Below are 23533 nucleotides of genomic sequence, written 5' to 3' on the forward strand. Positions count from 1 at the left end.
TCGAATAAAGCTTCCTTTAGCCCCCCTCCCCAATGGTTGACATTTTTAGAAAAGATAAAATTCAAATGGAAAAAAAAAGTTCTATTAACTGATAATGCTAAGAATTTAGAAGTGTGATGCTTAATTTATATTTTTTTCAAAAAAAAGGGAAAAAAAAAAAAGAGTTACTTTTTAGCTGAGGGGTAAGGCATTATTCAAATCTTTTTTTTTTTTTTTTTTTTTTTTTTTTTTTTTTTTTTTTTTGAATGGTTGTGCAAAGGTTAGAAGCATGTGTGTATAAGGAACATGTAAAAAACGACAAGGAAAATATACCCCGTTGATTTAAATGTGGTGAAAAAACGATTGTGTTTTTTTTTTTTTTTTTTTTTCTTAGCTATATTTAGTGAACATTAGACTAAATATCTCGATATTTAAAAATGTTCCTTTTTAAAATGTGGTTGTGGGAAGGAACAACATAATACAACGAAATATTAACAAAATAATATATACTTCAAGATGTTCAATATGTATGTTTGCAATTTCGTACATGTATATCATTAAGATTTCCTCTATTTTTTTTTTTTCCATCATTTTAATAATTATCCTAAGAGGGCCCCCTTGGCTTCCCTTGTCATTTGGTTAATGATTTAAAAAACACAAATAAAAAAAAAAAAAAAAAAAAAAAAAAATGTTCCCATTTGAAGCGGAAAATACCTTGAATTATGTAAAGAAAAAATCAAAAGAAGTATTTATCCATGAAGAAAGTAACCGACGAAAAGACAAACGAATTAAATAAAAGGGAAAGGAATGAAACTGATGCAAATGTTGATAAGGAGGTGACAAATGGTGTATTGATGATATTGGAAAATGAAAGCAAAATGATTAAAAAACATTGTCTAAAGAGTGTAGAAGGTGAAGACATCCTAAGAGAAGAAACAATATTCAAAGACAATGTTCGATGTTTAAGAAGAACACTGTCAGATGAAAAAGATGTTGAATTAATTCATTCGAGGGGTATGAAAAAAAAAAATGCAATAAATAAAACTTCACGTATGGATGAATTTATTAGGAGTAATATTTACGAATCATCATGTGATTCTAACTACATTTGTAGGAAGAAAGATGCGATAAGAAACTTCTGTCCTCGAAGGTACATAACTATTGATTATGAAAAGAATGGAAAAACAAATACCATAATGAGTCAATTGAAAAAAACATGTACAAGTAGCAGCTGCAATGGGATAAGCGACGAATTCGCAAAATTCGCTAATGGATGTTACGAGGATATTAGGAAGTACCCTTCTGAGTGCCAAATAAAGAGGGGAGAAAAATTGGAGGAAGTAAAGTTAGAGGAAGTAAAATTAGAGGAAGTAAAATTAGAGGAAGTAAATTCCCAGATTTGTAATCCCCAAAGTGTAATGAAAAACAGCTTGCCTTGGACGAAAAGAAATTGCGAAGGTGTTAATTTCCTGTGTAAGGGCTCCCCTGTGAATATTCCACTAATGAAAGGTTGCAACAACAACTGGGAAAAACAGGATCCAAATCGATATATAGGTAATGTGGATACTGCTGATGGCAAACTAGAAGATGGTGAAAATGTGATATATGAAGAAAGAGAAGAACAGGTAGATGTTGATACAGTTAAAAGTATCGAATCGGCCGATTATACAAATGTGGATGCAGCTGAAATAGATTGGATTACTAAAGAAAAGGAAAATCACCAAAAGAATAATTCCGAAAGTGAAAATAAGACAAATTTTAATGTTTCAAAAATGGGTAATAACCATGCAGGTAGAAATTTTTTTGAAAATAAAAATGAAATGAAAAACTTGGAACTTGAAATTGTAAAAAAGGAAATATATAAGGGGAGAAGAAATGACAACAATAATGACACAGACCATTTTAACGTAAACGTGAGAACTGAATCAATTCATACTGATATTACATATTCTGGAGGGATTGCAATGGGTGTGGGAATATCACAGGGCGACAAAGATAAAGAGGACCTTATTTCGAATATATATTTTATAGAACAAGAAAAGAATAATAATATAAATGAGGATGAGATGAAAATAGAAAAAAACATTCCTTCTATTAGAAGCACGCTTAGCCACGACTTAATGAACCCCCAAATTTTATGTATCGATGGTTTGGATATGAAAAAAGATGATTATTCCCCAAATGGAGGAGAAAAAAGAAATGATAAATGTACTTATGGAAGAAACGCATATTCCCAAAGTAGCATAACAAATGTATATTCTAAAGCTAGCACTGTAAATTTTTTAAAGAACAATGTGATATTTAGGAGAAAAAGAACAGATAATAAGATTTTTAAGACAAATAATAATCAGAGAAGTAGCAGTGGCTGTGTTAGTAAGAATGAGAGTAAAATGTTCTATAGAAATTTGAAGAAAGAAGAGGAGGGAGATAGGAAAATGTTAAAAAAAAATAATGTAGTATTTCACATGAAAAATAATTGTTTTCCATCTGAAAAATGCACCTCTATATATGTGGAAAAGCACAAGGTAAATTGTCTTTCTAAAAAGGAGACAAAAAATGATACCTCTTCTAACAACACAGAGATAGGAAGCATTGTAATGACTGAGGAAGAAAAAGAGCCAAGTATAGCATATTTGAGGAATAACTTCAGAAATGAAAAGAAATGGGAAATTTCCTTGAAAGGATTAAGAAATGAAAAGATATGTACAACAAAGGATATAGAAAATCATTCTTTTGTTGTAAATAGGTCAAGGTGTGAAATAAATAGTATGCACCCAAGAGTGTATGTAAGCAAAATGGATGAAGCGGATGAGATTTCTTTGCCTTTAGACTGCAAATCTGATGAGGTGGATGAGGTCCTTGTGGAGGAGAAGAAAAACGACAGATTCATATCATCATACACAATGTTAAATAATCATGCGAAATTATGTGCTTGTGCTGAGGAAAGGAAACAGTCTTTAACGTGTCAAATGAGACGTAGCATGGACACGGTATCATTTGAAAAAGAAATTTTTTGTGATAATGCATTAGGTGAAAAGGAAGAAAATATATTCCATCGTACAAATGGGACGTTAAGAACACAAGAAATGGACAATAATTTAGCAAATAAGGATCCGAAGAAATACAATTTACTTCACATCCATCATATGTATAGGAATGTTCACTTGAATGAAATCATAGGGGGGGAAGTGAAGAAGAGGGAGAAGAGTAAGGAGGGAAAAATAAATAATAAATCTAGTTCTTCGCACATTTATAATATGGTTAGAAATAATCATATCACCAAGAGTGTAGACGTAGGTGAAATTAGAGAGACAGAAAATCCTTCCTTGAGGAAATCCTTTAATGATAACGCTTTCAGCATAATGAATATTCAGCAAAGTAAGCAGAAAAAAAATATCATAAGTAATAGATATGTTATTCCTACAGAAATTGATTTTAATAGGAATGGCACTAGTTATGATAATATAATTATGAATAATTATAAGAACAGGAAAAATAACCATACGAATCGTACCGACATAGAGAGTAAGATGATAAAGGCAGACTGCAGAAGCTGCAACAAAATGAATTTCATACATTGCAATGATGCAGATGTGGTAAGAAACTCCTTTCATAGTGGTAAAATATTCAATGAAATGAAATATAAGCATAGTGATAACCAGAACAATTTAGCAGAAAACAATTGGGGGAGAATTAATAAATCCCTGTTTATAGTGAGGAGTAACAATGGGTATGATCAACATGACCTGAACAAAGTGTTACAAAATAAAATAAATAATGAATGTTATAGTAGTCATGCGGAACAAAATATAAGAAATAGTTTTATGTCAAAACTTGGTGGAACTATTTTTTCTACCATTTCTACCATAGGGAAAGGTGAAAAGTTGACAAATAAAAATAAATTTCGCATAAGACACAGGAATTCCTATGTGTTAGACAATTCACCAGAGATGAATACTATATATACTACAAATCATAAAAACGATAGACATTTTAATAAATTTGTTAAAAATAAATTAGTAGTGAAAGGAGGGGAATGTTATTCTCTCGAAAATCACACTAACCAGATGGAAAAAACATTAGATAAGGTAAAGTCAAATGGATTCTACTATGATAGAAAAAAAATTAATGAACAACATATCCATAATTTTGATCAAAATGAAGTAAAAAAGAGTATCGAATTTGCAAAAAATGCAGGAAATTGTTACACGGAAAGGAAAAACAAAGGAGGGGGCACAAGCAAGATATGTATGAACAAGTATTTCATATCTAATAGGAATAGTTTAAACAATCAAAATAAATTGTTTGACGTCAATAAAGAATGCACTTGTAACGTCTCTAAAATCGATCAAAGTGATATAAATCAAATGCATGATGGTAGGAATGTTCTGAGTAAAGGTCCCCTACATAGTGGAAATCACGAACCAAGCAAGAGTAACGAATTAAAAGAATTAGACAAATCAGGAAATTATATGAAAAAAAAAAATGTCGATAGTATTTTATTGAAAGGGACTCATACAGAACATGGCATTATATATAAGGAAAATTATATGGGAAAGGAAAAAGTATTTACAAAACAGAAATCAAACGTAAATATATGCGATAGCAAGCTTATCAGGGAGTTGACAGAAAAATCCAGTTTTTTTATTAATAGTGAAGATGATTTATTTAACGCACAAAAATTAAGGTTTTATTTTTCTAAAGGGAAAAATGCTTTAAATAATGGAATATTTAAAATAAGGAATGAAAATAGTATATTCTCACTTTTAAAAAATTTCTCCTTTTTTGCAGAAGGAGCCAAAGTGAGTAATGAACCAATGATACATGTGGAGGAAAAAGTCATCGATGAATTCATTTCTTATGAATGTAGATATAAGGACGATTTGGAACATGAACCTAATGTTCAGCAGGTGAAAGAGATAAAGCTCAATGATGTTGAGAAAGCAGGAGAAGGTTATATTGTCAATTCAGTGTGTACTGATAAGGAGAGGGAAGAAGACAATACGAAAAATGACACATGTAAAATAATTAATCCCATTTATGATATGAGTGATAAGAAGGATGTAGTGTGTTCTAATGTAAGGGAAGAGAGAATTGAGATGATCAACAGAAGTGACTATGCTAACATTTTTAATGACATGATGTGTAGTAAATTAGATTCAGGAGTAGCTGAAACAAATGTGCTTGGTGACGAAAGTGATATTGTGAAAGATACAAAGAGTGGAACTGTTACAGAGGCAGATAAGGTCTTACTGAGTAGGGTTAGTGAGGAATTTGTTCAGAATGATATTGGTGTCACGAAGGACTATAGCACAAATACAATCCATGAACTTCGTGCGCTTGAACCATGTGTGTATGAAAAAGCTACCAACTTAAAGAAGCAGAATAGTGTTCCGTCTGTAAATAACAATGTTATGCATTTGAGAGAAAAAAAAGAAGAATTAAAAAATATAAGCTGCACTAGCCTTGCATGTCTTGAAGAACACAATCTGAAAAATCAAAGACATTACTCCACAGAAATTCAGAATGGGACGTTAGGAAATTTTGAAATAGTTGCAGAAAGGATAAACTTTATTTTAAATGAAACGGTCAAGTTTTTTAAAAAGAATTCGTATGTACATAATGGTTATGGAAAGGTGAAAGTGTGCAAAAGTAACACAAGAAAGTTAGGGAAAAAAAAATTCAGAAAGTGGTCTCGAGTGTACAAAATCAATCAGGTGGTTTGTAAAGGAGCCCACGGAGTTGTGTTTTCTGCGTGGAGGAGTGAGAACGAGAGTTGCACTATGAGACCATGCGAGGATGCTGTGGATGGAGGTGAGACAAGTGGGAGTGAAGAAGAGGAAGTTGTGGAAGAGGAGGATATAGGAGAGGAGGACATGGAAGATGAGGATGTGGAAGACATAGAAGAGAGACATGTCGAGGAAGTTGCGGGAGAAAACGGAGTTTACAATGAAAAGGGGGATGAAAGTGATGAGACTAGAAACGAAGAGAACAAGGACGAGGGAAAGGACGAGGGAAAGGACGAGGGAAAGGACGAGGGAAAGGACGAGGGAAAGGACGAGGGAAAGGACGAGGGAAAGGACGAGGGAAAGGACGAGGGAAAGGACGAGGGAAAGGACGAGGGAAAGGACGAGGGAAAGGACGAGGGAAAGGACGAGAGCAACAACGAGAGCAACGACGAGAGCAACAACGAGAGCAACGACGAGAGCTACGACGAGAGCATTTACGACGAAGATAACTTAGTGACACTTAAAATTATAAATTTGCGATATTTAAGTAAAAAAAATAACCTAATAAAAATCATGAAAGAAGTTTATTTTTTAAAAATGTGTGATCACCCTAACATTGTTAAGTATTATGAGTCTTTTTTTTGGCCACCATGTTATTTGGTTATAGTGTGTGAATATTTGTCAGGAGGGACATTATTCGATTTATATAAAAAGTGTGGAAGAATAACTGAAGATATATTAGTATACATTTTAGAAGATGTATTAAAAGCGTTGAATTATTTACATAATGAATGTTCATTTAGTTTATTACATAGGGATATAAAGCCAACAAATATCGTTCTTTCAAAAAGTGGCGTAGCAAAGTTAGTGGATTTTGGATCATGTGAAAAGTTAGTAGATATTAAATCTGGGGATATTGCAGGAACTCTTTATTATATTTCTCCTGAAATTTTGAAGAGAGAAAAGTATGACTGTTCAGCTGATATTTGGTCGTTAGGAATAACTATATACGAAATTGTGATGTGTACCTTACCATGGAAGAGAAATAAAAATATTGAGGAATCTGTAGAACAAATTATTAATTCATCTCCTAAAATTAATTTATGCACTGGATTTAGTAAACATTTATGTTTTTTTGTTGAATCATGTTTACAAAATATTCCAGAAAACAGAGCAAATATTTCAAATCTATTAGTTCATAAATTCATGACAAAGAAAAGACCCATAAAAAAAAAGCCAAATTCGATTTTCGAAATTAGGGATATTCTCAAAATAAATAATGGGAAAGAGAAAAATAATATTTTTCGAAATTTTTTAAAAAATCTTTTTTTCTTTAATGACAAAAATAAAAGCAGGAGTGAAAAAGTCCTGAGTTCAAAATCTTGTGAGCCTGAAATGTTCTACCAAGAATTAAAACGAGAAAACTTTGACTTTTTTGAAATTAAGTTACGAGATGAGAATAGTAAATCTCTGAATAATTTAAACGTTGATATGACTAAGTGTGGGGAAGTGAAAAAGGAGAAAGAGAAGAAGACGAAGAAGGAGAAGGAGACGAAGAAGGAGAAGGAGACGAAGAAGGAAAAGGAGACGAAGAAGGAAAAGGAGACGAAGAAGGAAAAGGAGACGAAGAAGGAAAAGGAGACGAAGAAGGAAAAGGAGACGAAAAAAAAGTAGAATCTGAGGAAGGAAAAGAAGTCTGGAAAGAAAAGAGAATGAATAACTTTTCCTCAAACTACTTTGATTCAAAGTAGGATATAACAAAAAAAAGTGTAAAAGTTAACTGTGGAAAATAATATGTCCATGAAATAATAATACATTTCAGGGGAACATGAAATATGAATTGTTACTCGTTACCAAAAAAAAAAAAAAAAAAAAAGAAAAAAAAAAGTGAGGGAAGAATATAAAAGGGGTGTTAGAAACAGTTTTGAAATAATTTACAGAATGTTTTTTTTTATCTCATTTAATGTATTATAAATTGAGTAATCTCCCACGTCATACGATAATTTGAAGCCAAATAATATCGAAACAAGTATAAATGTTATTTGATCACGAATTGTGCAATATCTATCCATGATATATCAATTTGAGCTATCTCTGTTAGTCCACCACCTCCCCAAGTGGAGGGACTAACCCCTTTTTGTTCACGTTTTCAAAAGTTCCAGATTTAAAAAAAAAAAAATTTTGTTTTTCATTTTTAACAGATAAAACATGCTATGTCTAATATGGTAATATTGTTTTAGTTGTGTTTATATCCCCATTAATTTAAATTTTGTTAATTCTATGCCATTTTGACATCCTTTCTATTTATCGATTTTTGTGATGCATTCATTTTACAAATTAATGTGATTCTCCTTCAGCTCATGATGTTTTTGTGAAGGAATACACATATGTAAGAACACACTTGTATCAGTGTACACCTTTTCATATGACCCTCCCGTATTACTTTTCTTTTTCGCCATTTTTTTCGTTGTTGCCACCTTTAGATATTTCATTTTTTACGAATTCATTATTGTTATAATTTTTTAATTAAAAGTTCATATTTTCTTCTATAAGAAAATTTTTTTCGACTTTCTTCGATTTTTTTTTTTTTTTTATTTTGTATTAGAACTTGTTTAAAATTAATGAATATGTGTTTGTGTACAAGTAGTTCCTTTTCACACATTTTTAACATAAATATGTGTATATAAAAAATTTCAAGAAATAAAATATTATACTTAGAAAATGTACCAATAGGGTGTGTGCGTGGGGGTAGGCTAGTGTATGTGCATATACTTTGTGCATGTATATGTATATAGTTACATATCGCAGAACTATTTTCCAGTATATGTGTATTTTATATAATTATCGAAATGAACAGGTAAGAGTTATCTGAGGATTTAAGTGAAAAAAGGGTTGAATATCCGTCTTATGTAATATTGTGTAGTTCAGGATTAACACCATTGTGTCGTATTTTTCTACAAAGTTATTTAGGAAGAATATTACCAAGTATGGGAAAGTGTATACAGGATGTGTACGTAGAAAGTGTGTAAATTTTTTTTTTTTTTTTATTTGCAAAGGAGATCTGCATAGAAATGTGAATATGCACATATATGCATGTGTATAAGTAAGCATGGTTGCAAAGGATAAGTATTAATTAAAAGTTTAACCCTTCCATTGTTATAGAATCCTTTTTTTTTGGTATACGTTATGCAATGTTAAAATTTAAAAGCGGTAGCTTGGGTGAAAAGAACTGGTAAAAATAATTCATATGTGTAAACAATGAATTGTGGTTCTTTAATTTTTCTCGTATTAATAAATCATCCAGAGTTATGAAGAATTTAATTAAGAGATATTTTCACAAAAAAAAAAAAAAATTATATCTTTTAGTTTATATTTTTTTCTTTTTCATCAAAGAGAAACAGTTAAGTTCTCTTCGACAGATGATTTTGGAAAATTTTGTTAAAACATTTCTTATATCATTGCACAGAAAGAAAGGACATGTAAAAGTATATAAAGTTATAAATGCGATATGAGGCCTTTTTTTCTATGAACAAATTTTCTTACGAAGTTTTTTTTTTTTTTTTTACAATTGAGGCCTTTTTTTCTATGAACAAATTTTCTTACGAAGTTTTTTTTTTTTTTTTTACAATTCAAACGTTGCGAAGTTAAAAATGAAAGTAGTTTTTTTTTTTTTTTTTTTTTTTTTTTATTATTTGTTTAAATGCTTTGAGAGCCAATTTAGTATACTTTAATCTTAACTTGTGAAGTTTATATGTCATTCTTAAAAATGTTTAAAAAGTTACTCAAACCATTTTTTTCTCCACTCGTGGATATTGTGTAGTATTTTCATTTTATTTTCATTTTTTCTATTTCACGACATGGTTTAATATATGTGGGATACCCACTGCACGCTTACTTATACGCGCACACACTCAGTTATTTGATCTTTGAAATATTTTGTTAAAACAATTTAAAAAAATATAGGAGGCACGTCTTTGAATTTGTTACTTTATTAGTTATGGTTGACAAAAACCCAAGCCTTAATAAATGTTTTTTTTCTTTTTTTTCCTTTCATCATTAGCTTTTGTTGAGTTTTGATTATTTTTTTTTTTTTTTTTTTTTTTTTTTGTTTTCATATGTTTTGCTTTGATTCCAGTGTTTATTTGATTAATTTTTACAGTTAAGTACAGCAAATTATATAGTACATTTTTTTTTTCTTTTTTTTTTTTAAGTTCCCTTTTATTGGGCTTTTATATCTTTTCTCAAGATTTTTACACCATTTTATGCCTTTCTATACCTTTTTTTAGTATAAATTTTTCTTTTTTTTTTTTTGTTTTTTAAAGTTTTTAAATTTTCGCGTTATCTATGCAGTTAGAATTGTTTCGTTTTCTGTGAAATTTCATGAATTGTTTAATAAACAAACGTATTAAAGAGTTAGTTCTAGTTTTATTTTAACTTTTCTTCTTCTTTCCACCCCTCCCCACCTATTCCCTCCAACTTGGTAGAATACACCCTTTGTTTCGTAGTCTTATTTCTGTCAGAGAGAGTTACATGTGTGGGCAAATAAATGTGTACGTTTAAGTGCTTATAAATGCGCAAGCAAACAGAGGTACACACATATGCATATATATAATATAAGATAACATAAGATACATTTGCATGATCATAACTCATGTATTTGTTACATAAATCTCTTGGATGAATTTTGTGATTTATTGGCTATCTGTTGAATGTCTTTCGTTATATTGGCAGATTTATGTAGAATAGGGGGGAAAATTATTATTTATTTCTTTTTTCTGTTTTTACGTTTTGTTTTGCATGTTTTTTTTGTTTCTTCAAAACTGCTAGAGTTTTTTGTACAGTATTGATTTGGTTTAACCGAACCTATTTGTGTCACCCTACTGTTTCATATTGTTTCACACTTTATTGCTATTTTATTGCTACCTTATTGCTATTTTATTGCTACCTTATTGCTATTTTATTGCTACTTTATTGCTATTTTATTGCTACTTTATTGCTATTTTATTGCTACTTTATTGCTATTTTATTGCTACTTTATTGCTATTTTTTTTTTTTTTTTTTTTTTGTGTGTGCATACCCCAATTGCTCATCCGTCATAATTTTTAGTAATTTCCTGTGATTTCTTTGCTGATGAGTAGTTGGAGTTAACGTGAAAGGAGGGAACTGTTTGTAGAGTATACATACATATGCATGAGAATTTATGTACAAGTGTATATGTACAAGTGTATAGGTGTACAGGTGCATGCACATCCTTGTGGATATAGGTATAACGTTTTTTTTTCCTGGTCGTACGGCTCCCCTTTCGCATGACATAATTTCAGCACAAAATTGGCACAGAAAAAAGAAATGGTATTTAAATTCAAGAAAAAAAAGAAAGAAGAAAATTCAGACAAATTAAGCAAACTCACACATAAGGATGAAGGAAAGAATAATGAGCCTGGGGAAAAAAAAGAGAAAAGTAATTCTTGGTACAGGAAGGTTATTGACAATGCTATTACAAGTAAAAATAAATCTAATGATATAGAAGAAGAGGAGTGCGAAGAAAATGTTAGAAAAACAACTGAAAGGGATAAAGATTATGAACTGGAGGAACAACTGAAGGAGACATTACGATCGATCACTTCTCTGTCAACTAAAATTGTAAATTATGAAACTAAAATTCAGGATTTAGAAAAAGAATTAAAAATAGAAAAAGATAAACAAGTTGATAAATTATACGAACAGGAGTTAAGGGAGAAAGAGGATTTTATAAAACAGAAGATTGGCATGCTAAATGAAAAAGAAAATTTGTTAAATGAAAAAGAGTTAGATATAAATATGAGAGAAGAAAAAATGAATGATAGAGAGACATTTATTGCGAAAAAGGAAGACAAATTAAATGATATGCAAGTGGAATATGTAGAAAAAAATAAAGAAAAAGAAAAACTCCATTTTGAAATTACAGATATTAAAATATCTTTAGAAAAGTTAAAGTATGAAGTTAAAGACAAAAAGGAATGTCTAGAAAATGTTAGCAATAAAGTAATTTCAAAAGAAAATACCTTAAGAGAACTAAAGGAATTCATAAAAGAAAAAAATGAACTGATTGAACATCTTGATGAAAAGATAAATGAAAAGGAAAAAATTTATGAACAATTAGGAAAAGATGTAGAAGAAAAAAGAAAAATTATCGAATTGTTAGATAGCAAAGCAAATGAAAAGGAAAAACATTTTGAAGAAAAAATTAAAGAATTAGAAAAAGAACAAGGTGAACTTTTAGAAAAATTAAATGAAATTAAAATAAGAGAAAAAAATGTGGAAACAAGAGAAAATGACTTCCTTCATATGGAAAACGAATTGAAAGATCTCACAAATAATGTTTCTAAAAATGATTGCCAATTAAAAATTTACGAATTAGAAATAAAAGATTTAAGTAATGCACTTGTCGAAAAAGAAATGGAAATATTGGACCTAAAAAATACATACAATGATGAAATCAATTTGTTAAAAGGTCAAATAAAAGAAAAAGAAAAAGAAATTGCAAATTGTAGTAGTAAAAGTGGATGTAATTGTGGTGATATACCTGGTGAGATATCCACAGAAATGGAACATACGGAACAGCAAGACATAAATGAAGGTTATAAACAGAAATTGGAAGATTTACTTAAAGTGAAGGAAAAGGAAATAAATGAACTTGAAACTAAGTACGAAAAAGAGATAGATACATTGAATAAGGAACTGAATGATAAAAAGAAAGAATGTATAGAATTAAAAAATAGTCATATTATTGAAATAAACAATTTGAATGATGAACTTGAAGAGAGTGAAAGCAAAATGATCCAATTGAAGAATAATCACGAAATGGAGATTTACAAATTACATAACGAAATTAATGCACTCAGTGAGGAGAAGCACATGTTAAGTAATGAAAAACAGGTTCTTAGTGGAGAAATAAACAAATTAAACGAAGAGAAGCACACTTTGGCTACGGAGAAAGATGAATTAAACAGCAAAATAAAAATATTGAATAGCGAAATAAACACACTGAACAGCGAAAAAGATACACTTAGTGGTGAAATAAGAACACTGAACGATATGATACATAATTTAAAACATGAAATAAGCACATCAGATAATGAAATTAACAAGTTGAAAGACATGATAAACACACTGAATGATGAAAAGGAAGGACAAGAAAAATTTCTTATAGAAATTGAAAATAATTACAAAAATGAAATAAAAATTTTAAAAGAAAAGTTGAAAGATACAGACAATCAAATGAATATAAATATTAGGGAAGAGTTGGATCATTTGAAAAATGCATTAAATGGGAAAGAAAAAGAAAACAAACAAATGAAGGAAGATTATGACAAAAAAATAAAAGAATATGATGAAGAGTTACAATCAAAAGAGAGGTACTTTGAAGAAGAGTTAAATAATATACATGTAAAATCACACGAAAAGGAGCAAATTTTAATTTTGAAAAATGATGAATTAAAGGAGTTAAAATTAAAGACAGAGGAAAAATATCTTAAATTGTATGATGACAGAATGAATCTTTTCAGAAATATTTGCTCTAAAATATGTCTTCCATATTGCGAGGGAATACAATCTGAGGAAATTGTTGAAATGCTTGGAGATTATATAAATAAAATGAGTAAACAAATGAATACATTAGAAAGGGAATCTATTACAAACATTGATAAGGCTGTTTCAAACACGAATGAAAAAGAAGTTTCTGAAAACGTTGGAAATGAGAATCCAAAAGAGCTCGACGAAGGGATGGAGAATACAAATAACACATCAGAGGCTAAGGATGAGATGGCAGGAAAAAAAGAAGAGAAAGTTATTCATGAGTTAAAGAAAGAACTAGAATGCTTGCAAGAACAGCATAGAGAAGAGATGGCAAAAATGGAATGCCATTTGTCGTTAAAAGAAAAAGAAATAGAAGAGTCTAAAAATCAAGTCTCTGAATTGATTAATAGAATAAACAACTTAAATGAAACTATTTCTCTTTATAAGGAAAATAACTCTGAAGAGAAAATAAATGCGTACATCTCTCAAATTAACACCCTAAGTTTAACGTTGAGCGAACTGAAAGTTAAGAATGATCAGGAACAGTTGGAGAAACAGAATGAAATTACAAAATTAACAGAAGAGCTGAGTTATTATAAGAAATGTGCTGATGTTAGAGGGATGATGCAATTGGATAGTGAAGAAGCTTACAAAATTGATCAACAACCAGAGAAGAAAGGTGTGTCGCAACAAAGCGAAGGAAAATGTGATTCTGAGAAGGAACACATTTCAGAATCAGACATGGAAGGAGGAGGGAATTTAAAATCCTTTTTAAATTTCCCACTTCGTAAAATAAAAGGAAAAAAACAAAAGTCATCAAAAAATGAAAAGGAAATACAAACGGATTTGAAACGAAACGAATTAGATAAGGATGAAAATGAGAAAATGAAGATACATAAAAAAGAAAGCAAAGAAATGGAAAAATACAAAAATGAATTGAAAGATAAGATGAAAATTATTGAGGATTTAAAGAATAAAATATGCTCCTTAACAAATGAGGTAATGGATCTAAAAAATATGAAGAATGAATTGGCGGAGAAGGATAATAAATTGACGAAAGTTGTAGAAGAAACAGAGAGACAGAAAAGGGAGAAGGACATAGTGAGTACAAATCTGAGGAAAGCAAATGAAGAAATTGAAAGGTTGAGCGAAGAAGTGTTAAAGATGAAGAAGGAAGAGATGAAATCAAGGGAGGAAATAACAAAATGGGAAGAAGAAGCTGCAAACTGGAAGAAAGAGTTGGAAGATCTTAAAAATAGTTCGGATAAAATGAACGCAGAATTTTATACAAAAGAGAATAATTACATGTTGAAATTGAATGAAAATCTAGGAGTTATACAGAATTTTAAGGACCTAATTAATGAAAATGAAAAGGAGAAAGAAAAGTACATTAGCGATATTAATAACTTGAAAAATGAATTCGAGGTGCTAAAATTGAAACATGATGAATTGACCAAAGAATATGATTCTTTAAATGGAATGTATAAAAGTGAGAAAAGTAAGAATCACCTTACGCCTGACGATGAAGTTATCAGTAAGGATGAAAATAAATCGAGTGAACAAAATGAAAATTATGAAAAGGACAAGAGAAACTGTGATGATAATATGAACACTTGTAAAAGTTCGAGGAGGTTAAATGAACAAGATGCTGGAAACACATTGAATGACCAATCTGAGGGTTCTAACTGTGTATATTTTATACCTAATAGCGAAACTGAGACTAAGAGGGATGAATCAGCATTAGTAGTAAATGATTATATAAACGAAATAGCACATCTGAAAGAAGAAATAAACAGACTTAGTTTGCTGTATAGCAACGAATTGAATAGAAAAAATAGCTGTGATATAAAATCAGTGGATCTGATGAATGAAGTGAAAGAGCTTGAAATGAAGGATAAGGAGAATAAGAAAAGAATCTTATCATTAACCAAAATTAATGAAAAAATGAAGATACAAAATGAAAAATTGAAATCAAGGAAATTTTTATCAAAAAAGGAAGAATCAGCACATTTGGATGAAAATTTGGAAAGTAAGTCAGGAGGAGCTGAAAATTTGGGAAATGATCGAATAATGGATGATCAAATGGATGACGTTGTAGGGGAGAGAACGGAGGAGATGATGCATCTATTAGATGTGAGAGAAAAGGTTAAAGAATTGGAAGGAAACAATTTCCGTTTAATGAAAATTCTTCATGAGAGGAATTCTACGCAAGGAGAAAAAATAATCGGGTCTTATTTGTACTCTAAAAATGTGGAAGATTTATATGCTATAGGCAATGTGAATAATACAGATGTAGAGAGTGCTCAAGAAAATACCATCACAGTTGTCTGTATAATTGTAAACGAGATATTAAGCATTTTATTTTTAAACGATAAATTTGTTAACACATTTGAAAAGATAAATCGGAATTTATGGAAACTTATGTACATACCAGAAGAAATTAGAGTATTGATTTTTAAATATTTTTATTTTTTGGATAAATTAAGAAATTATGTAAAAAGTCTAAATGAAAAATTGAGCAATGAAAGGTATGATGATTCGTGGTTTCTTTTTCAAAATTATTTGGAAACAGCAAGCAACATAAAAAGGGAGATGATGTATTTCATTTTGGAAGAGAAGAATAGGGAAGAAATAGTTGAAAAGGATGGGGAATGTGAAGATGTTGATTACAACAATAGTAACAGCACGAAAAGAGGAAAAATTATAGATATATTAAACTTTTCGAAGGATGAAATGAGACTAAAAACGATAGCACAGTTAAGAAAAGATTTAAATTTTGAAAAAAAATCCAAAAACATGCTAAATAGAGATTATCATTTGTTGCTATATAAATATCAAGAATGTATGAGAAAATTAAGGAGAGTCAGAAATATGATAAAAGAGTTAAATTTAAATGATTCTACGAATAGAGCTGACTTTGCCTTAAATAGAGAATTAGATAAATACTCTGAAATGAGTAATGAAAATTATTTTAGCGTAGAAAAAGATGAAGTTTTATATACAAATTATAAAGATTGCATTTTGCATGACGATAATAAGAACACAATATTAGAGAGTCAGGAAAATGTTTTAACTAATAGTATAATCAATTTGAGAAAAATACAAAATGTGAAGAAAAATAATAATAATCCACAAATACTTTTGAGTAAAAATAATTTGATAAATTCGAATCTTCACATTACATCGAGGAAGTGTGGTGAAGACGCTTTCACACATAAAGGGGAAATGCATAGCAGACCAAAAACAATGGACAAAAACAGATTAACAAACAAATATAACAGATTGGGGAATACGCCAAAAATTAATTACTTGGATGACATGAAAAAAGTGAAAAATATTTTTAACGAATTCGTTGGAGAGAAACGAGACATTATTTTTGTACACAAAAGTCCCTTCTGCTAAGTTTTCCAAGTGGCCGTTATACCTCTGATCAAATTGTATGTTCTACATTTATCTAGGTTTTGATGAGGAGAGGATAGAGAGGTGTCGGGGGTGGGGATGTCCATTATTATATACCTCTTTGTGTGATACTTGTACATGCTTTTGTTACTATTTTTACATGTATTTTTTTCATGAAAATGTTCTCTTGGCATATTAATCTGTTGACCTTTTTTAAATAAGCTATTTTGTATACCTTTACCTGACAATTTTGTGCCCCAAATTAGGCGTTGTATTTTTCTTTTACGCATGTCCATTTGGAACACATCCACATTTGTATTTATATGCACATACATATGTGCTATTTACATTTTTTCATTTTATGTTACAATTCGTCGATATTGCTTCACTTCTCAACAACGTGACCAACTGACATTTTTGTATATGCAAATATAGTATGTATATACAGCACTCGTATTTATGAATTTTTTTTAAAAAAATTTTCCACATTTTTTTTGTAAAAGAACACGTCTTGCACGTTCCTTATGAAACCTATGATTAAGAAGGAAAATAAAATAAAAAAAAATAACATTATATGTGTTATGTTAATATATGTACAATGATATACTTGTGGTAATTTAATTATACGAATATTTATAAACGCAAGGATATGTGATGTTGTTAATTATCCGGATTTTCCTCAGTACCTTTGTTGTAAAATTGTCTGTTCACGGGACTATTACCTTTTAAATTATTATACTTTGTCTTTTCATTGTTCGTTATGTTCAGGCAAAAATTGGAAAAGATATCACGCAAAAAAAGTAAGATTAAAAGGGGTAAGCAAAGTAGAGATATCATAAATAGGGAGAACGTGGGACTGTATTTGGAAAATAGGTACTGTAGAAAGGGGAAATGAATTTTTTTCTTTTTAGCCAAAGTTTATTATTTTATTTTTTCTCTTTTTTTTTTTTTTTTGTAAAAGACTATTCATTTTGTGTATCATTATTAATTTATTTTTATTTTGTTTAATTTTTTTTTTTTTTTTTTTACCAAAGCAATAGTTAAATACGAATTCGGCAATTCATCTTTGCTCACTTGGTTTATAAATGTAGCTACAAGCGGTAGATAAATAAATAAAAAAAAAAAAAAAAAAAAAAAAATTATTTTTCTCAAATGCCTCAATTGTGGACAGGAGAATATGCACACATATGTGTGAATATATAATTTGATAGAGAACTCGTGGTAAACTCATATAATTCGCCCTAAAGGAAATGTTAAATTGTGTGGTCTCCTTTTTTTCCTGCGTCAGTACCTTTTAGAAGATTTTCATATTTAATGATATTATACAGACAGCGAGATGCTACAATAGGAAGAAAACAGAGTAGAACAGATGAAGCGAGCGAAGCTTATGAAGTAGGGCATGCAAAACGAAGCAATTGTATAATTTAGAAAGGATCTAAAAACTTTGAGTGGATGCAAACGCATATCGTACTTTTTTCTATTGCTGATTACTTATATAGTTAGAATGAAAGGTAATTATGATGTTTGTATATATAAAAACCAAGTAATAAATATGGTTGTATCCGCCGATACAGTTGTTTAACAAAAAGCAGTGGTGGTCGTAGCGAGATATACATGACAAACAATATTTACAATGTTTACTTCTTGCAGGTCTGAAAAGAAAAGAATTTTTTTTTTTTGGGACATTTAAAGTTATTTTTATTATTTATTTTTACACTTTTGTGTTCTAATCTGAGAGAGATGTTTGTATTTTATTTAGTGCATATTTTTTTTCTTCTTTTTTTTTCCATAATATACCGCATGTGTAAGTTTTTACGGTGAAGAAAAGTCAAATTTTCACATATTGACGTTTCATTTTGAAATTCTTTTTTTCCTTTGTGTTAATATAAAGGTTCCCTTCTTTCCTTACTTTAACATATGGCATGTTTTGCATTCTGAGTTTTCACGAAAAATGATTTGGTCATACGAATAAAAATTCAGGTGTTTGTCCAACGATATGTGGGATATTTTTCCTGCATAATTTAATGTGAAACATTTTATTTATTCATATGAGAAAACATAAATTCAAGAAAGTCCAATGTGGCTATATTGAAGGAAAAAGAAATTACCGGGATCACTTAGGGAGATCATAAAAAAGGATAAGGTACTACTTGTAAAAAGTAGAATAGAAAGAAGCCTACGGTTGAAAGAGTATCAAAATGGTGAGCAATGAAGAGATGGTTACATGGGGATTATTGGATTCTGCTGATAAGTACACATAGGCATAGATAGACATTTAATCATGAATGCGTATAGACAAGTATAAGAACAAAAATCAGACTACTGATTTGACAAGGTTTAAATGAAGAAAAATAAACCTGTTATAATTCCCAGGGCAATATTGTTCTAGTATAACATATGCTAAAGGAATAAACCAAGGAATTAATAAAATAGTGGGGTATCAAAATTAAAATTTTTAGCAGAAAAAAATGCATTACATTTTTACGTACACTCAAAATGGATTATAAGACAGCCGCTTAGGAGATAAAACACGTAAAGAGCCTATAATTTATATGTTTTAAAAATAGAATAAAAAAGAAAAAAAATAATAAATAAATTTGAAATTATTAAAAAAATAGTAAAAGTTATTTAAATTATTTTTTAACTTGAAAAAGGTAAGAAAAGGTATGAACGGTCCATTTAGTATGTCCTTTTAATAAGGGATTCATGTTTTTTTTGTATTTATGTTAGAATGAAATAAGCCTTGCGCATTTCACACAATTTTAAGCAAGGAAAATGTATACAAAAATGCACTCGTACATGCTAACGTAGAATATTGCATAGGAATCACTTAAAGTGTTAAAAAAAAATAAAATAAAATAAGAAAATATAATAAAAAGCAAATAAAAAAAAGAATAATAAAATAATAATAAAATGAAACAATTGGGGAATAAATTACACTAGTGCATATTCTCCAAAATAAAAACTAAAGTTCTGTACTATAATAGAACTCTGCTACCCATTTGTGAGGGTTAATATTTCTTCTCATTTTCTGAAGTAGGTTTTTGCATGTTCGCAAAAATGAGAATTTATAATACGTACACATTTGTGAGTGGATTTTTGGACGTTTCGGTGTATGGAAGAATATTTGATTGACGAGCAAGAAGGTTTATGCTTTATATTATACACTATTTTGCTTTATTTTATTTTACCTTATTTTATTTTACTTTATTTTACTATATTTTATTCTATTCATTTTTTTCAAGTATGGAAAAACAAAAATGAGAATTGACTGAGTGAATATATTTTTGTAAAAACTTCTTCGTTTTTCAGAATGGAATATAAAACATCTCTCACATTTCCAAGTGAGCGTAAGTGTTGAAAATTAAGAGAATTACCACGTGTACACATTGACACAATATGAATGTTGTATGAAAAGGGAGTGACAGTTATTTTTGTTTTTCATCCAGCCTCTTTGGTTCTATTTGTTATGCCTATTTTTTTTTTTTTTTTACCGATGTGCCATGTTGATACGTGTGTAAATAATGTGTAGTGTTTGCGCACACGACATGATGATATATAAGCATGAAATGCATTTTTTTTTTTTTTTTTTTGTTTTTGCAGCTACAGGTTGTCTAGTAAAAATAAAAAACATTATTCTTTTCGAAGGAGAATTAGAGATAAAAAATTTCCTTGGACATATGGGTAAATATTTGCTAAGGCAACCCAAATTGAGCAATTTTTTTTTTTTTTATTGAAACATCTGGAGGACTCTCTTTTAGGTCCATGCATGTGTCATATTTCCTATCACGGAGTTCTCATTTGGAAGTTCACAGTTCGATATCCTTATGCTTGTACTTACATGTTCCACAGACAATTCGATAAGAGTTTTGTTTCCCGTTTATGAACCTATATTTTTTTAGTACAAAACGTTTTTAGCTATAATGCATCCCCAGTCTTAAAACTGTATACATGCAGAGGATTACATACACTTATAAATGACTTCGATACCGATATAAGGATATATATAAGTAACAGTGAAAATACGCTCTTGTACTTATCCTTTCAGTTGACGTATGCCTGATGCATATTGATCACACAAAAAATGAAGCTTATGCATTGATGCATTCGGATGAAGAAGTTTCCCACCTTTTGAAATTATACAAAGTTATTTTAAAGAATATAATATTTTTGCATTCCAAGGAACGAAATTTAAAAAGGGATATAGAAATAGAAATTTTAGACAAGAATGAGGAAAGAACATTTTGGAGGGACGCAAAAAAGAACAATATGGATTTCTATATCTGGTAGGGATAAAAAAAAAAAAAAAAAAAAAAAAAATTACACAGATTTATTTAACCTCATAAAATGTGCATTTTTTTGTTGTGTTTTTCTTTATTTTATTTTATTTTTTAAATACACGTTTCCGTCTCATAGTTGCAACAGTGCAAAGAAGTGACTGTTCATAAATGATGAGGTAAATGTCGGATAAAAAAGAAAAAAAAAGAGGGACAAATAAAGTGACATAAAGACAAATAAATTAGGCATATGAAATGGGCATTGAAGGAAAAAAAGGAATTGTATAAAATTTTGCTAAACCGTGTTATATTATGCTAAACTGTGTTGTATTATATGCTATACTGTACTAAATTATACTAGACTGTATTAAATTGCGCTGGATTGTATTATTTTAAATTATATGCTAATATATATTAAATTAAAATGGAATAGACTAAATTCTTTTGAATTTAATTCAAAAAAAGAAAACAAATAAAAATACTCCCATGGAGAAAATAAAAGGAAACCAAAAAAGTAAACAATAAAAATGGAATAATAAAAAATTCGAGCAGAAGAAGGAACTCGAATGGGAAGATTTGTATGAATGGGCACATTTGTCGCGGTGTTTTGGTTAGATTTTTCTCCTTACACGAAAATTCACGACCACGTGCCATTTTGAAATCGTTTTTATTTAATTTTTTGCATCTGTTTGTTATGCACATATTCGATTTCGTTTTTTTAAGTATTTTTTCTCATTTTTCGCGTTTTTTCGTGTCTTTTTGTCTTTTGTTTCCATTTTAGCAGTGTGCTGCGCAAAATGGGCAACCTTTTTTGGCCCTTCCCGATTTTCCACTCATTTTGTATTTCGTGATAATATATTCAAGATTAAGTTGATTAAGGCTTCCCTACTTTGGTTAAGATCATTTTTTTGTGAATTTTCATTTTCGACATTTTTGGTAATCCTACAATAAGAATTTAAGGACATCAGAATATCAGCTGCTCTTTTGATGTGTAATAAGAAGCACAATTCATTTTTTTTCATACCATTTGTGCTATTAATGTAAAATAAAATATTGTTAATATCAGTATCCGAGAGATTTTTTTTGTTAATTAATGACAATACAGCATTTGGATTGTGATTATAGCTAAATAAAAATGGGGCTGTTTTTATATTGTTGTTTAAATCATTTAATATAGGTTTGTTGCTTTTTTGGTCTGGTTTATAATCCAAATAATCATCATACAGTTGAAAAGCCATACCTATATGAAGCCCCAAATTAAAACATAACTCAATAATTTTTTCATTTTTAAAAGAGGCTATTGCTATACAAGCAAACAGGTTAGAAAAGAGAGATGCTGTTTTGTGATAGGTTTTAATAAAATATGTTTTTAATGCATCTTCTATATTATTAAATTTCAAATTCATTTGTAACAATTCCCCTTTTATTAAACTTTCGACAACATATGCAAATCTTCTGCATATTTTTGGACACCCTGTAGCTGCAAATACTGAACTGGCACGTGCCAGTAAGTAATCTCCTGATAATATGGATATTTTATTTCCATATTTTTTATGTAATGCTAAAGCTCCTCTTCTAGTATTTGATTCATCAATTACATCATCATGTAAAAGAGATCCCATATGAATAATTTCTGATGCAGCAATAATTTTACATTGATTTTCTCCGATTTGTTTTTTAGACATATTATTATTTGGGGAGTTAATAACAGATAGTTTTTTTTTTGCTATAATATTTTTCGTAGATTTTATAGATTTAGAACAATTTCTTTGTATATTTCTAAATTTAAAATTGTTTTTTGAAGATGTATTATCTACATAAGATAAAATATTTTTTAACAGAATACTTAAAATGACCCTAAATTTTTTCCCTTGATAGAGATATATATAAGTTATAAATTCATTAATATTGTTATAATCCGTTTTAATGATGTTATATATATGTTCATCAATATTTTTTATTTTATTTTCACAGAGCGCATATGGGTCTATTCCACTTTTAATTTTCTTAAAATAGTCGTGTAAGTAACTTAACTCTTTGTCTACTTGTTCATCTTTGTATTCTAGTACATGCATGCATAATAGAATTTCCTTGTTCACATTTTCAGTGTATTTTGTGTTACCACTTCCAGATGTATCAAATGTTATTTTGTTTATATCCGATGTTATTTTGTTGCTTATGTATTTTCCCGTCAATTTTAAAAGTGAAGTTTTCAATATATCCACGAAAATGTTCGAGTTTTCACTTTTGCCAAAAAGGAACTTATTCCTTTTCCATGGCGAAATTTCTTTAAGCATGTCACCATTTTTATTATTTAGCACCGATTTAAGGCACTTGCTTTTGCAATAATTCAGAAACCCCTTTATGTTTTTTTTCTTACTAAGGTGGATCATCCTTCGGTAAAAAAGGGTTGGCAATCAGAGAAAAAATGATGCTGTGCTTGGACAGGGGTGTGATGCTTTACGACATACTCACATACCTGCCTAAATACATGAATGTGTTAATGTGGTATTTGTTAATGTGGTAGTGTGGTAATGTGGTAATGTGTTAATGTGATAATGTGGTAATGTGTTAACGTGGTAATGTGTTAATGTG

The 23533-nt window shown here is 29.5% G+C and overlaps 5 protein-coding genes across 5 annotated transcripts; 3 read left to right on the forward strand and 2 right to left on the reverse strand.

Annotated features, from left to right (window-relative positions):
* Positions 1-734: 734 nt before the first annotated feature.
* Positions 735-7382, forward strand: PGO_041800 (serine/threonine-specific protein kinase; the record flags this gene model as incomplete). The annotated part of the gene is made up of 1 exon (XM_028686366.1): positions 735-7382. One exon carries the CDS (start codon positions 735-737, stop codon positions 7380-7382), a length of 6648 nt encoding a protein of 2215 aa, XP_028542167.1.
* Positions 7383-11054: 3672 nt separating this feature from the next.
* On the forward strand, positions 11055-16664 carry PGO_041810 (hypothetical protein, conserved; the record flags this gene model as incomplete). The annotated part of the gene is made up of 1 exon (XM_028686367.1): positions 11055-16664. The coding sequence occupies one exon, from the start codon at positions 11055-11057 to the stop codon at positions 16662-16664; it is 5610 nt and encodes a 1869-aa protein (XP_028542168.1).
* Positions 16665-17118: 454 nt separating this feature from the next.
* On the reverse strand, positions 17119-19340 carry PGO_041820 (palmitoyltransferase; the record flags this gene model as incomplete). Its single annotated transcript, XM_028686368.1, has 8 exons — positions 17119-17192; positions 17348-17537; positions 17691-17752; positions 17953-18000; positions 18153-18313; positions 18571-18673; positions 19014-19061; positions 19334-19340. 8 exons carry the CDS (start codon positions 19338-19340, stop codon positions 17119-17121), a joined length of 693 nt encoding a protein of 230 aa, XP_028542169.1.
* Positions 19341-19974: 634 nt separating this feature from the next.
* Positions 19975-21099, forward strand: PGO_041830 (conserved Plasmodium protein, unknown function; the record flags this gene model as incomplete). Its single annotated transcript, XM_028686369.1, has 4 exons — positions 19975-20011; positions 20265-20345; positions 20710-20947; positions 21078-21099. 4 exons carry the CDS (start codon positions 19975-19977, stop codon positions 21097-21099), a joined length of 378 nt encoding a protein of 125 aa, XP_028542170.1.
* Positions 21100-21771: 672 nt separating this feature from the next.
* Positions 21772-23331, reverse strand: PGO_041840 (octaprenyl pyrophosphate synthase; the record flags this gene model as incomplete). Its single annotated transcript, XM_028686370.1, has 1 exon — positions 21772-23331. One exon carries the CDS (start codon positions 23329-23331, stop codon positions 21772-21774), a length of 1560 nt encoding a protein of 519 aa, XP_028542171.1.
* Positions 23332-23533: the final 202 nt, after the last annotated feature.

This window comes from Plasmodium gonderi (assembly GCF_002157705.1).
Source record: "Plasmodium gonderi DNA, contig: Chr04, whole genome shotgun sequence".
Classification (NCBI taxonomy): domain Eukaryota; phylum Apicomplexa; class Aconoidasida; order Haemosporida; family Plasmodiidae; genus Plasmodium; species Plasmodium gonderi.